The sequence below is a fragment of the Lissotriton helveticus genome, chromosome 6 (assembly GCF_964261635.1).
Source record: "Lissotriton helveticus chromosome 6, aLisHel1.1, whole genome shotgun sequence".
Taxonomy (NCBI): Eukaryota; Metazoa; Chordata; class Amphibia; order Caudata; family Salamandridae; genus Lissotriton; species Lissotriton helveticus.
In genome coordinates, this window is record NC_136067.1 from 3,895,098 (window position 1) to 3,908,192 (window position 13,095).

A 13,095-nucleotide genomic window follows, 5' to 3' on the forward strand; every position below is an offset into this window, starting at 1 on the left:
TACCCAACAAACTTGGAGAACGCATTCTCGACCTCCTCATGATGACCTAGAACATCAGAAGTTCAAACATGATCAGGAAGAACTTTCAGTTACTCTAGAAGGCATAATCTTACGAGGGTCGAGAACGGTCATTCCTGAGAAACTTAGATAACAAGTCATTGAACTTGCCCATGAAGGACATCTTGGAGTTGTTGCTCAACATGCTCGATCAGAGGGTATTTTTGCAACATGGGGCCGCTGCATGCACACCCTCCATGCAGACACGTCTGTGGGCACCTCTGAGCCCTGTGCCCCGGGCCTGGGCCCTGCTTCCCCATGTCTGAGGCCGGGCCCTGGACTGAGTGAGGATGAGGCAAGCCGCTGCATGCACACCCTCCATGCAGGCAGGTCAGTGCACCGCTCCAAGGTCGGGGCCCCGGGCATGGGCTCAGGATGGCCATGCCTCAGGCTGGCCCTGGTCTGGGCGAGGATGAGGGAAGCCGCTGCATGCACACCCTGCATCTAGACTGGTCCGTGGGCTCCTCTAAAGTCGGTGCCCTGTGCCTGGGTCCTGTTCCCTCAGGCCTAAAGCTGGCCCTGGAGTGTGACAAGGAAGAGGGAGGTCTTTGCATGCACACCCTCCATGTTTGCGTAATTGAAAGAATTCCGATGCAAGACCGATTGGTGAATCTAAAAGTTTTAATGATTTGTGGGAAAATTGACTAATACCAATCGGAGAGAAGAGGAGGATATATTCCCAACTTCCGTCTGTTCACGTGCAAAGCGCATACCTGAGTTTTACTGAGGAAGGAAGGAATGCATAAATATAATACCGGTAATGCACCTCAAGCCAGGGCAACAGTAGTGTCACAACGCTTTGTGAAGTCCCATTAATAATAAACATGTTGATATCTCCCCTCTTAAAAATAAAACAGAAGGAGAGATACCGATAAACTCAGACACTCCCTAGCTATATAGAACAAGGGATGAGTATATTCTATAATCTAAGATCATTGTTTTTAATATTGTCCTGAGGAAGGTGGTGCACAATAGCAAGATCCACCGAAACACGTCGACACATTTCAGTTTTTTTTTTTACTGTATACTTTTAACAGATATTGTTTTTATTGTGTTATTCTGATTATGATCATGTAACACGACAGCTGAATGAATGAAAAACTTTTAAAGAATTGTAATTTGGATAACTTATGTTTTTGATAAGATATAAAACTTTATAAATAAATAAATTCATTGCATAATTAACTCATGTTTTTAGTAAACCTATGCAATCTGATATATTGTTTTAATAAATTGGAGTCATGAGATAATTCTCATTCAGGGCTCCCTCCACGCAGACAGCTCATGGGCCCCTCTGAGGCCTAAGGCGCGCCCTGGAACACCACGTCAATGTAAACACTGCCGTCGCGCGGCACTGGGTGAGGCACGCGCGACGGGCACGCGCCTGTCACTCCACTCGGGCACGTCATCGCGTTTCCAATGCTTGCGTCCTAGTCGCCGTGGTAACGGCAGTCCGTCCTCTCTGTCTTTGCTTGTCCTTTCTCTATGTTTACTGCTCCCCGAGCGCACGCAGCTGCTCCGGGTGACGTCTGCGCATGCGCGGTCCTTTGAAGCGGAAGTGCTGAACCCACGCCTGCAAGATGGAGCCCGGAGAGTGAGTGCGGAGGGGGGCGGGGAGGATCCGCGGCCATCCGGGGGCGGGGGGGGCCCGGGAGACCCCGGGAGACCCCGGGGAGGAGGCTACGGAGGGCAGGGGGCCCCGGGGACACTCTGTGGGGGGAGGAGGGGGACAGAGGACCCCATGGAAGAGGCGCCGGAGGGCAGGGGGTCCGTGGGGGGCATCAGACGTAAACACTGGGGAGGGAGGGAGGGGGGGGAACGGGGGGCCCCACGGGATGGAGGAGACGGGGGGGCCCCACGGGATGGAGGAGACGGGGGGGCCCCACGGGATGGAGGAGACGGGGGGGCCCCACGGGGTGGAGGAGACGGGGGGGCCCCACGGGATGGAGGAGACGGGGGGGCCCCACGGGATGGAGGAGACGGGGGGGCCCCACGGGGTGGAGGAGACGGGGGGGGGCGCAATGTCCTGGGCCGGTGAGTAGAGACCGGGGCCACTCTCGAAGCAGAGGGGGCTCCAGGGGGCCCCTGGATGGGTAGAGCCCCCCCAGGCCTCATGTGAAGGTGGGGGACCCCCAGCTGCCCCCAACCCTGGGATGACCCCCCCCCCCGCACTAGGAGGGGGCCCCAGTAAAAAACTAATGAAATCATCTTTATTTATAAAGTTTTATATGGCGCAGGCATGACCCGTGGCTCACACACCCAAAGGAAGAGCAAAACACCTCTTGTTTTTTGTTTCCTCACATTTGTCACTTTTATTTTATTTAAAGAGTTTTATATCGCGCTGGCTAGACCCGGAGGTATCAGAGTGCTTTACATGAGGTTCAACAGAATTACAAGATTACATTCGTTTCAATATACAACAGTTGCTAGAAAAACAATTACAAGATCATAGAGAAGGAGATAAGTGGAGTATAGAGTAATTTGTTCACTTGTAATGTTCTCCTCATGTATCATTACTGTTCCTAATATGAAGCCTCGGACGCCTTCGGGTATTTATTTATTTTTATTTTAAAAGTTTTCTGTAGCGCTAGCTTGCCCCCTAGGTATCAAGGCGCTTTACATGCACACAGTAAACAGCAGAAGGACCTCACATTACATAGTAGGAAGGAAGCAAACCAAAGAACAAAAATCCAGCAGGGTAGATAAACATGCAGTGGATCGGAGGGGGGAGAGATCAATGAAAGAAATAGGCAACAGTGACATAGTCCGGTCACCACTATTCTTGAATGTCCAGAGAGGGAGGAGACAGATAAGGAGGGTAAAGTCCGCGCTACAAAAAAAATACCTCCCAGGACACGAGGATGCATAAAGATATAAGCAAAGACGTCGCACTTGTAAATAGAGTGAAGGATTGAAAAACGCAGGTGGTTGGAACCGTCAGATAACACCTTCCTTGAAGGTCAGAGGGGGAGGGGGGAGAGTCCATTAGGTTATTGATGTCTAGGATGGTTGACCCTGGTCGGTGAAGTTTTGGTTGAGGAGAAGTTTCAGGTCCTTTTTGAAGCAGGAGAAGGAGGGGTTGCATCTGAGGTCGATCGGGAGTGCGTTCCACATCCTTGGTACGTTGCCAGAGAAGGACCGGCATTGGGTGGTTTTCTTTTTCCGTTTCGGAGGGATCAGAAGAAGTGAGTTGGAGCTTCTCAGAGTTCTGGATTTTCCTTCTTTTACCACTTTGCTGTTTAGGTAGTTGGGGGGATTGGGTGTGAAGGGCCTTGTGAGTGATGCAGGCCAGTTTGTAAATACATCTACCCTCTATGGGAAGCCAGTTGAGAGCGTTGAGGGTTGGGGAGACGTGTTCATGTCTTTTTACACCGGTTATGAGTCGAGCACCCTTGTTAAGGACTGACCTTAGTGGGGCTAGGTGAGCTTTTGGAGACCCTTTTTGGGTGGCATTCCCATAGTCCAGCTTGGAGAGGACTAGGGATTGCACTATTGTCTTGAGATCATCTTGGGGAATGAAAGGTTTATTTTTCTTGAGGTGTTTTAGAGAGTAAAGCGCACCTTTTGCAGAGTTCTTGTTGTGGTCCTTCATAGACCAGTTTTTATCCAGGGTAACGCCAAGTGATTTTACTGAGTCAGATAGAATAAGGGGGCAGTTTGGAGCATCAAGATTCTTGAGCCAGCCTTCAATAGTTACTTTTTCAGTGAGAACCGTATCAATTCCATTTTGTCCTGGTTCACCTTTAAGTGGTTTACGCTAAACCAGGTTTGGATCTTGTTTAGCGTGGCATTGAGGAGTTGGACATCCTTGGGTGATTTGATTTTGTGGTACATTTGAGTGTCATCTGCATAGAGGTGGTATTGAACCCCTGCTTGCTTCAAAATAATTGCCGGAGGTTCCATGAAGAGGGATGGTGAGAGGATCGATCCTTGCGGGGCTCCAAGTTTGACGCGTGTTGGTGCTGAGAGGCAGGAGTTGATTTTAATTTGTTGCAAATGGTGCTGCAAGAAGGAAGTGAACCATTCTAGTACTGTGCCATTAATGCCAGAACTCCTCTTAAGAGTCTCAAGTAAAGCGGGATGGTTTATTGTGTCGAAAGCAGCTGATAAGTCAATAAGGATGAGGAGACCGGCCTCACCTTCAACTAAGGCTCTGTGGATATCATCTGAAAAATTGGAGCATCGCTGTTTCAGTACTACAGCCTTTCCTGAAACCCGATTGAAAGGTGTGCAGCAGGTTGAAGTTGTCAATATGTTGAGTTGTTAAACGCATTTCTCATATGTATTAGCTAGGAACTGAAGGTTAGAGAGAGGTCTGAGGTTGTTAAGCTCATTGGGGTCGGCCCCTGGTTTCTTGAGTATAGGGGTGATTTGTCCTCGTTTTAGGGAGTCTGGGACACGACCTGAAGTGAGAGAGGAGTTGATGATTTTCGTCTAGAAAGGGGCAATGATGTGGTTGAGATTTTTTACTATTATGGATGGGAGGGGGGTCAAAGTGTGGGAAGTAGGCTTTAAGCTGGCAGTTATATTGAAGACTTCGATTTCTGACATGAGTACGAAGTTCGCCAATTAGCGCCGTTCTTCAGTTGGAAGCGGGCCTGGTTGTCTGTGGTATGATTTTGATCTGTTTGGTCAGGAGTGGTTAAAAGGGGGCAGCTTGCGGGGGAAGGAGGGTTTGGATGAAGGATTGCTCAATTTTTGTGACTTTATTTGTGAAGAAGCTGGCCATTTCTTCGCATCGATCCTTGGTGGCTATAATTTCTTTGTGGGTGTGACGTTAGTTTGACTTTTTATACTGAAGAAGAGTTCTCTAGGTCAAATCTTTGCCTGGTCTAGTTGGGTGCGAAAGAACATGGCCTTTTCTCTGAAGATGTGTTTTTTATATACCTGTCGGATTGATCTAAGTTGCTCTAGTTGAAGAGTCGAAGGGTTTAGTCTCCAAGCCCTTTCCGATTTATCAGAGTTATCGTCTTTAGTTATTAAGATCTACATTGAACCAGGATTTTGATTTGGTAGATCTAAAATTTTTGAGTTTGAGTGGAACTACTTGATCACCTGTCATTGCGGAATTAAAGTGGCTGTGAGGTCATCGGCTGTCATATGGGAATGCTGGGGTTATAGATGGGTAAAGAAAAATAATTTACCAACTACAAATTGTTTTAAACCCACTATTCAAGGGAAAACATACCAAGTGATACTCCTAGGTAATTAGGGCATATCTTATTCGTACCCTTTTAGTTTATTTTTATTTTTTAAAGTGTAAACGTCTTGTATGAAAAGGACACTTTACGTTCTCTCACAATTATAGCAATTTTTCATCATATATACAAATATACAATCCAATTAAACAATACAACACTTACATATACACACTTTGGTTACCATATATACAGACTATTATTTCTCGAAAAAGGGCAAGGGTCAAGCTTTCGACTCACGAAATGATTCAGCTATGAACAAAATGCAGTTTTTTTTAAACGATTCATACACCATAAATTAATTCTGTGGTCTACTAAACAACTAATAGCTAATCTTTTTCTGTGTGCCGACGCGTTTTCGAACTCGATGTATTCAATTGTCGAGTTCTCATCAGGGCTCGGTCTCTTGAATTTTTCTGGAAATGTATAAAACAAAGTGTTTTTACTCATTAATCCATACTCCGTCTGCTTTTCAACTAAATACTCTAGTGTCACCATTTTTTACCTTTGTCCCAGCAGCCGCCGGTCCGCAGGTACTTTGATTACTTTCAACTGGAGTGACTTGGACCTGAGGAAAATATGTAACTTCCTCCTCAGTATGCATAGAATGAGAATGCACGTACTTTAATTCGGCATACCTCAAGGTGTCGGCAGAGATCTGTGAAGACCCTCCGAGTTGTTTTTCTCTGTTCTTCACGATATTTTAATGCCTAAAAATGACAGTGCATTACTTGAAATTTCATGTTCAATGAACTCAAAACTAGAGAAGGAGTTCAAAACTAGAAAAAGCATACCTGGCGTTTTCGCCTGTTTCAAATGTGGGCTGCAGCACTTCTCTGTTTATTCTGCGTGTCAGCCTAAAACGATATTACAGTACTGAGCATTTGTGTCTAATTTAATTTTTCGGTTTTTCAAAAAGCGACGTTACACGCTCGATAAGGCATACCTGGCGTTCACGCCGGTTTCAACTTTCACTGCAGCGTCTCTGTGTGTTCTACGTTAATTTCCAATTCCCATCCGCGATCGGGATACCCGCTATTCTCCTGTGTATGTAAATAAGAGTTGAATTTAATTTCAACTCATGGCAGCGAAGTGAGGTTACTAGCTTAGTCTTAGGTGGCACTTCCAACCGTGGCAATCCGGCGACTTCCTTAGTGAGTCTGTGGATGCGGCGGCCATCTTACAAGGGCTTTTTAACCATGATGGTTACTCAATAGTAACTCCAGTATTCTGTGGCGGCCATCTTTGAAGGTTTTTTTTTTAAGTTGTAAACCATTTGTTAAAATACAATTGAAATAAGGCAATTCTTTAGCATGATGGATTTTTAGTACATATAGCTATATTCATCTTTCAATTAATCATTTAAGCCCCATATCTTAAAATCAGTGTGGATTTGGCGCATCTGGTATCTCACAGCCTTGCAATTTCTGATAGCGAATTCATACCATGCAACGCACTATTGAATTTAAGTATTAAATATGCCTCCTTTTTTAACAGTATTTCATCTGGATCCATGGGCCTACTTTGTTGTAGGACATACAAAACAGACCACTTAAAGTCGTTTTCAGTGTGGTTTTTCTCGATGAAATGTTCAACCATTGGGGCGGTCACAATTTTATTTTTTAACCTTGATTTGTGCTGTGTCATTCGTGTGTTTACTTGCTGTGTTGTCTTGCCAATATAGAGCTTTTGGCATGGACACACTATGACGTACACGACATTGCGTGTTCTGCAGTTAGAGAAATGCAAGTGTTTCCATCTAACACTTCCATGTTGGAATTCCTTCCCTTCCAACGTGTTTCCACATGCCACACAGGAACCACATTTGTGGTGTCCCTCCACTGGTTTCATCCCCCATTGGGACAATAAGTCGCTTTTAGGTTTGGGTAGTGCAATATCAGCCCTCACTAATTGTTGCCCGATACTTCTATTTTTGCGGTATGCAAAAAGCGGACGTGGAAAAAAACAATCCAAATTTTCCAACAGGTGCCAGTTTTTTAAAACCACCTGTCTCAATTTGTTGGTATCGGGCCCAAAGGTTGTTACACAGACCAATCGGTCCAATTCAGGTTTAATTCTAGTCTGAAGCAGACACTCTCGAGGTGTATACCGTGCCCTCTTGAACGAATGCTTCAACAGCTTTTTTGGGTAACCTCTCTCTGTTAGTTCCTCACAGAAATGACTCGCATGTCTCTCATAGTCTGCTGACACTGTACAATTCCTCCTGATGCGGAGCAGTTGACCATAAGGAAGATTGGACTTCAGGTTTCTAGGGTGGGCACTTTGATGATGTAACATAGTGTTCTTATCAGTCTTTTTCCTATACAGGGAGGAAATTAGCCGTCCTAGATGGGCATGAATCCTGGATTCCAGTTCGGTTATAGGGACTCCTTTGGTGTTCCTGATCCAGTGCTTTGGTTTGTCAGATCGTATTGGTTGGTTTCTGACATGTGAGTCAATATTAAATAGTATGAGGTGGTGGTCGGACCAGTCAATGGGAGAAATCGATCTCCGAGAGAGCAGCTCCTTTTGGTGATGATCATATCCAGTGTTGCTCCTTTGTGTGTTGGTCCATTGCAAAGTTGTTTGAGGTTGGTTATTTCAAGCAGGTTGTAAAAGTTCTGTGCGGTGGTGTCTTCTCGGTTGTTCCAGTGAATGTTGAAGTCACCCAGAAACACGTCTTCTGTGTCTGTTAGGGAGAAGTGAGTTCTTAGGTCGCTTATTTCTTCAGTGAAGATGGCACGTTCACCGGGAGGGTGATAGATGGTGTGAAATTTGATGGGCGTGTTGCATTTGATTGTAAGTTCAACACCTAGGTACTCGAGTCTGGTATTCAGTAGATTTTAATCTGGTAAGCTGTATTCCTTCTTTGTGAAAGGTAGCTAGGCCGCCACCTGTTTTGATTGGTCTGTTTAACTCTCAATAATAAGCCCAGTGGTGGAGGGTGCTGCTCCCCGTGCTGTGACAGGATCTCCCGTGGGGTGAGGGTGCTGCTCCCCGTGCTGTGACAGGATCTCCCGTGGGGTGAGGGTGCTGCTCCCCGTGCTGTGACAGGATCTCCTCTGGGGTGAGGGTGCTGCTCCCTGGGCTGTGACAGGATCTCCTCTGAGGTGAGGGTGCTGCTCCCCGTGCTGTGACAGGATCTCCTCTGGGGTGAGGGTGCTGCTCCCTGTGCTGTGACAGGGTCTCCCGTGGGTGAGGGTGCTGCTCCCTCGGCTGTGACAGGATCTCCAGTGGGTGAGGGCGCTGCTCCCTGTGCTGTGACAGGATCTCCCGTGGGTGAGGGCGCTGCTCCCTGTGCTGTGACAGGATCTCCCGTGGGTGAGGGTGCTGCTCCCTGCGCTGTGACAGGATCTCCCGTGGGTGAGGGTGCTGCTCCCTGTGACAGGATCTCCCGTGGGTGAGGGTGCTGCTCCCTGTGCTGACAGGATCTCCTCTGGGTGAGGGTGCTGCTCCCTGTGCTGTGACAGGATCTCCTCTGGGTGAGGGTTCTGCTCCCTGAGCTGTGACAGGATCTCCTCTGGGGTGAGGGTGCTGCTCCCTGTGCTGTGACAGGATCTCCCGTGGGTGAGGGTGCTGCTCTCTGGGCTGTGACAGGATCTCCTCTGGGTGAGGGTTCTGCTCCCTGAGCTGTGACAGGATCTCCTCTGGGGTGAGGGTGCTGATCCCTGTGCTGTGACAGGATCTCCCGTGGGTGAGGGTGCTGATCCCTCTGCTGTGACAGGATCTCCCGTGGGGTGAGGGTGCTGTGACAGGATCTCCCATGGGTGAGGGTGCTGTTCCCTGTGCTGTGACAGGATCTCCTCTGGGGCGAGGGTGCTGTTACAGGATCTCCCGTGGGGTGAGGGTGCTGCTCCCTGTGCTGTGACAGGATCTCCCATGGGTGAGGCTCCCTGTGCTGTGACAGGATCTCCCTTGGGTGAGGGTGCTGCTGCCTGTGCTGTGACAGGATCTCCTGTGTGTGAGGGTGCTGCTCCCTGTGCTGTGACTGGATCTCCCGTGGGTGAGGGTGCTGCTTCCGGTGCTGTGACTGGATCTCCCGTGGGTGAGGGTGCTGTGACCGGATCTCCCGTGGGTGAGGGTGCTGCTCCCTGGGCTGTGACAGGATCTCCAGTGAGGTGAGGGTGCTGCTTCCGGTGCTGTGACAGGATCTCCAGTGGGGTGAGGGTGCTGCTCCCTGTGCTGTGACAGGATCTCCCGTGGGTGAGGGTGCTGCTCCCTTTGCTGTGACAGGATCTCCCGTGGGTGAGGGTGCTGCTCCCTGTGCTGTGACAGGATCTCCCGTGGGGTGAGGGTGCTGCTCCCTGTGCTGTGACAGGATCTCCTGTGGGTGAGGGTGCTGCTCCCTGTGCTGTGACGGGATCTCCCGTGGGGTGAGGGTGCTGCTCCCGGTGCTGTGACGGGATCTCCTTTGGGGTGAGGGTGCTGCTCCCTGTGACGGGATCTCCCGTGGGGTGAGGGTGCTGCTCCCTGTGACAGGATCTCCCGTGGGTGAGGGTGCTGCTCCCTGTGCTGAGACAGGATCTCCCGTGGGTGAAGGTGCTGCTCCCTGGGCTGTGACAGGATCTCCCGTGGGTGAGGGTGCTGCTCCTTGTGACAGGATCTCCCGTGGGTGAGGGTGCTGCTCCCTGGGCTGTGACAGGATCTCCTCTGGGGTGAGGGTGCTGCTCCCTGCGCTGTGACAGGATCTCCCGTGGGGTGAGGGTGCTGCTCCGTGTGCTGTGACAGGATCTCCAGTGGGTGAGGGCGCTGCTCCCTGCGCTGTGACAGGATCTCCAGTGGGTTGTGGGTGCTGCCCCCTGTGCTGTGACAGGATCTCCCGTGGGTGAGGGTGCTGCTCCCTGTGCTGTGACGGGATCTCCCGTGGGGTGAGGGTGCTGCTCCCCTTGCTGTGACAGGATCTCCTCTGGGGTGAGGGTGCTGTGACAGGATCTCCCGTGGGTGAGGGCGCTGCTCCCTGTGCTGTGACAGGATCTCCCGTGGGTGAGGGTGCTGCTCCCGGTGCTCTGACAGGATCTCCCGTGGGTGAGGGTGCTGCTCCCTGTGCTGTGACAGGATCTCCCGTGGGTGAGGGTGCTGTGACAGGATCTCCCTTGGGTGAGGGTGCTGCTCCCTGTGCTGTGACAGGATCTCCCGTGGGTGAGGGTGCTGCTCCCTGAGCTGTGACAGGATCTCGTGAGGGTGCTGCTCCCTGTGCTGTGACAGGATCTCCCGTGGGTGAGGGTGCTGCTCCCTGTGCTGTGACAGGATCTCCGTGGGGTGAGGGTGCTGCTCTCTGGGCTGTGACAGGATCTCCTCTGGGTGGGGGTGCTGCTCCCTGTGCTGTGACAGGATCTCCCGTGGGTGAGGGTGCTGTGACAGGATCTCCCTTGGGTGAGGGTGCTGCTCCCTGTGCTGTGACAGGATCTCCCGTGGGTGAGGGTGCTGCTCCCTGAGCTGTGACAGGATCTCGTGAGGGTGCTGCTCCCTGTGCTGTGACAGGATCTCCTCTGGGGTGAGGGTGCTGCTCCCTGGGCTGTGACAGGATCTCCCATGGGTGAGGGTGCTGCTCCCCGTGCTGTGACAGGTTCTCCCGTGGGTGAGGGTGCTGCTCCCTGCGCTGTGACAGGATCTCCTCTGGGTGAGGGTGCTGCTCCCTGTGACAGGATCTCCCGTGGGGTGAGGGTGCTGCTACCTCGGCTGTGACAGGATCTCCCGTGGGTGAGAGTGCTGCTCCCTGTGCTGTGACAGGATCTCCAGTGGGTGAGGGTGCTGCTCTCTGGGCTGTGACAGGATCTCCTCTGGGTGAGGGTGCTGCTCCCTGTGCTGTGACAGGATCTCCCGTGGGGTGAGGGTGCTGCTACCTCGGCTGTGACAGGATCTCCAGTGGGTGATGGTGCTGCTCCCTGTGCTGTGACTGGATCTCCAGTGGGTGATGGTGCTGCTCCCTGTGCTGTGACTGGATCTCCCGTGGGTGAGGGTGCTGCTCCCTGTGCTGTGACAGGATCTCCCGTGGGTGAGGGTGCTGCTCCCTGCGCTGTGACAGGATCTCCCGTGGGTGAGGGTGCTGCTCCCTGGGCTGTGACAGGATCTCACGTGGGTGAGGGTGCCGCTCCCTGCGCTGTGACAGGATCTCCCATGGGTGAGGGTGCCGCTCCCTGTGCTGTGACAGGATCTCCCCTGGGGTGAGGGTGCTGCTCTCTGCGCTGTGACAGGATCTCCCGTGGGTGAGGGTGCTGCTCTCTGCGCTGTGACAGGATCTCCCATGGGTGAGGGTGCTGCTCCCTGTGCTGTGACAGGATCTCCCGTGGGTGAGGGTGCTGCTCCCTGTGCTGTGACAGGATCTCCCCTGGGGTGAGGGTGCTGCTCTCTGCGCTGTGACAGGATCTCCCGTGGGTGAGGGTGCTGCTCCCTGGGCTGTGACAGGATCTCCAGTGGGTGAGGGCGCTGCTCCCTGTGCTGTGACAGGATCTCCCGTGGGTGAGGGTGCTGCTCCCTGTGCTGTGACAGGATCTCCCGTGGGTGAGGGTGCTGCTCCCTGGGCTGTGACAGGATCTCCAGTGGGTGAGGGCGCTGCTCCCTGTGCTGTGACAGGATCTCCCGTGGGTGAGGGTGCTGCTCCCTGGGCTGTGACAGGATCTCCCGTGGGTGAGGGTGCTGCTCCCTGTGCTGTGACAGGATCTCCCGTGGGTGAGGGTGCTGCTCCCTGCACTGTGACAGGATCTCCCGTGGGTGAGGGTGCTGCTCCCTGCACTGTGACAGGTTCTCCCCTGGAGTGAGGGTGCCCCTCCCTGGGCTGTGACAGGATCTCCAGTGGGTGAGGGTGCTGCTCTCTGGGCTGTGACAGGATCTCCTCTGGGTGAGGGTGCTGCTCCCTGTGCTGTGACAGGATCTCCCGTGGGGTGAGGGTGCTGCTACCTCGGCTGTGACAGGATCTCCAGTGGGTGATGGTGCTGCTCCCTGTGCTGTGACTGGATCTCCAGTGGGTGATGGTGCTGCTCCCTGTGCTGTGACTGGATCTCCCGTGGGTGAGGGTGCTGCTCCCTGTGCTGTGACAGGATCTCCCGTGGGTGAGGGTGCTGCTCCCTGCGCTGTGACAGGATCTCCCGTGGGTGAGGGTGCTGCTCCCTGGGCTGTGACAGGATCTCACGTGGGTGAGGGTGCCGCTCCCTGCGCTGTGACAGGATCTCCCATGGGTGAGGGTGCCGCTCCCTGTGCTGTGACAGGATCTCCCGTGGGTGAGGGTGCTGCTCTCTGCGCTGTGACAGGATCTCCCATGGGTGAGGGTGCTGCTCCCTGTGCTGTGACAGGATCTCCCGTGGGTGAGGGTGCTGCTCCCTGTGCTGTGACAGGATCTCCCCTGGGGTGAGGGTGCTGCTCTCTGCGCTGTGACAGGATCTCCCGTGGGTGAGGGTGCTGCTCCCTGGGCTGTGACAGGATCTCCAGTGGGTGAGGGCGCTGCTCCCTGTGCTGTGACAGGATCTCCCGTGGGTGAGGGTGCTGCTCCCTGTGCTGTGACAGGATTTCCTCTGGGGTGAGGGTGCTGATCCCTGTGCTGTGACAGGATCTCCCGTGGGTGAGGGTGCTGCTCCCTGTGCTGTGACAGGATCTCCCGTGGGTGAGGGTGCTGCTCCCTGTGCTGTGACAGGATCTCCCGTGGGTGAGGGTGCTGCTCCCTGTGCTGTGACAGGATCTCCCCTGGGGTGAGGGTGCTGCTCTCTGCGCTGTGACAGGATCTCCCGTGGGTGAGGGTGCTGCTCCCTGGGCTGTGACAGGATCTCCAGTGGGTGAGGGCGCTGCTCCCTGTGCTGTGACAGGATCTCCCGTGGGTGAGGGTGCTGCTCCCTGTGCTGTGACAGGA

The 13,095-nt window shown here is 52.6% G+C and overlaps 1 protein-coding gene across 1 annotated transcript in view; it reads left to right on the forward strand.

The window, feature by feature from the left end:
* Positions 1-1,517: 1,517 nt before the first annotated feature.
* RPL7L1 (ribosomal protein L7 like 1) overlaps positions 1,518-13,095 on the forward strand; it is a 44,829-nt gene continuing 33,251 nt past the window's right edge. The window contains exon 1 of the mRNA XM_078647231.1: positions 1,518-1,651. Within this exon, the coding sequence (XP_078503357.1) occupies positions 1,638-1,651 (14 nt within the window). The 5' untranslated portion in view covers positions 1,518-1,637. The remainder of the gene's footprint in view (positions 1,652-13,095) is intronic.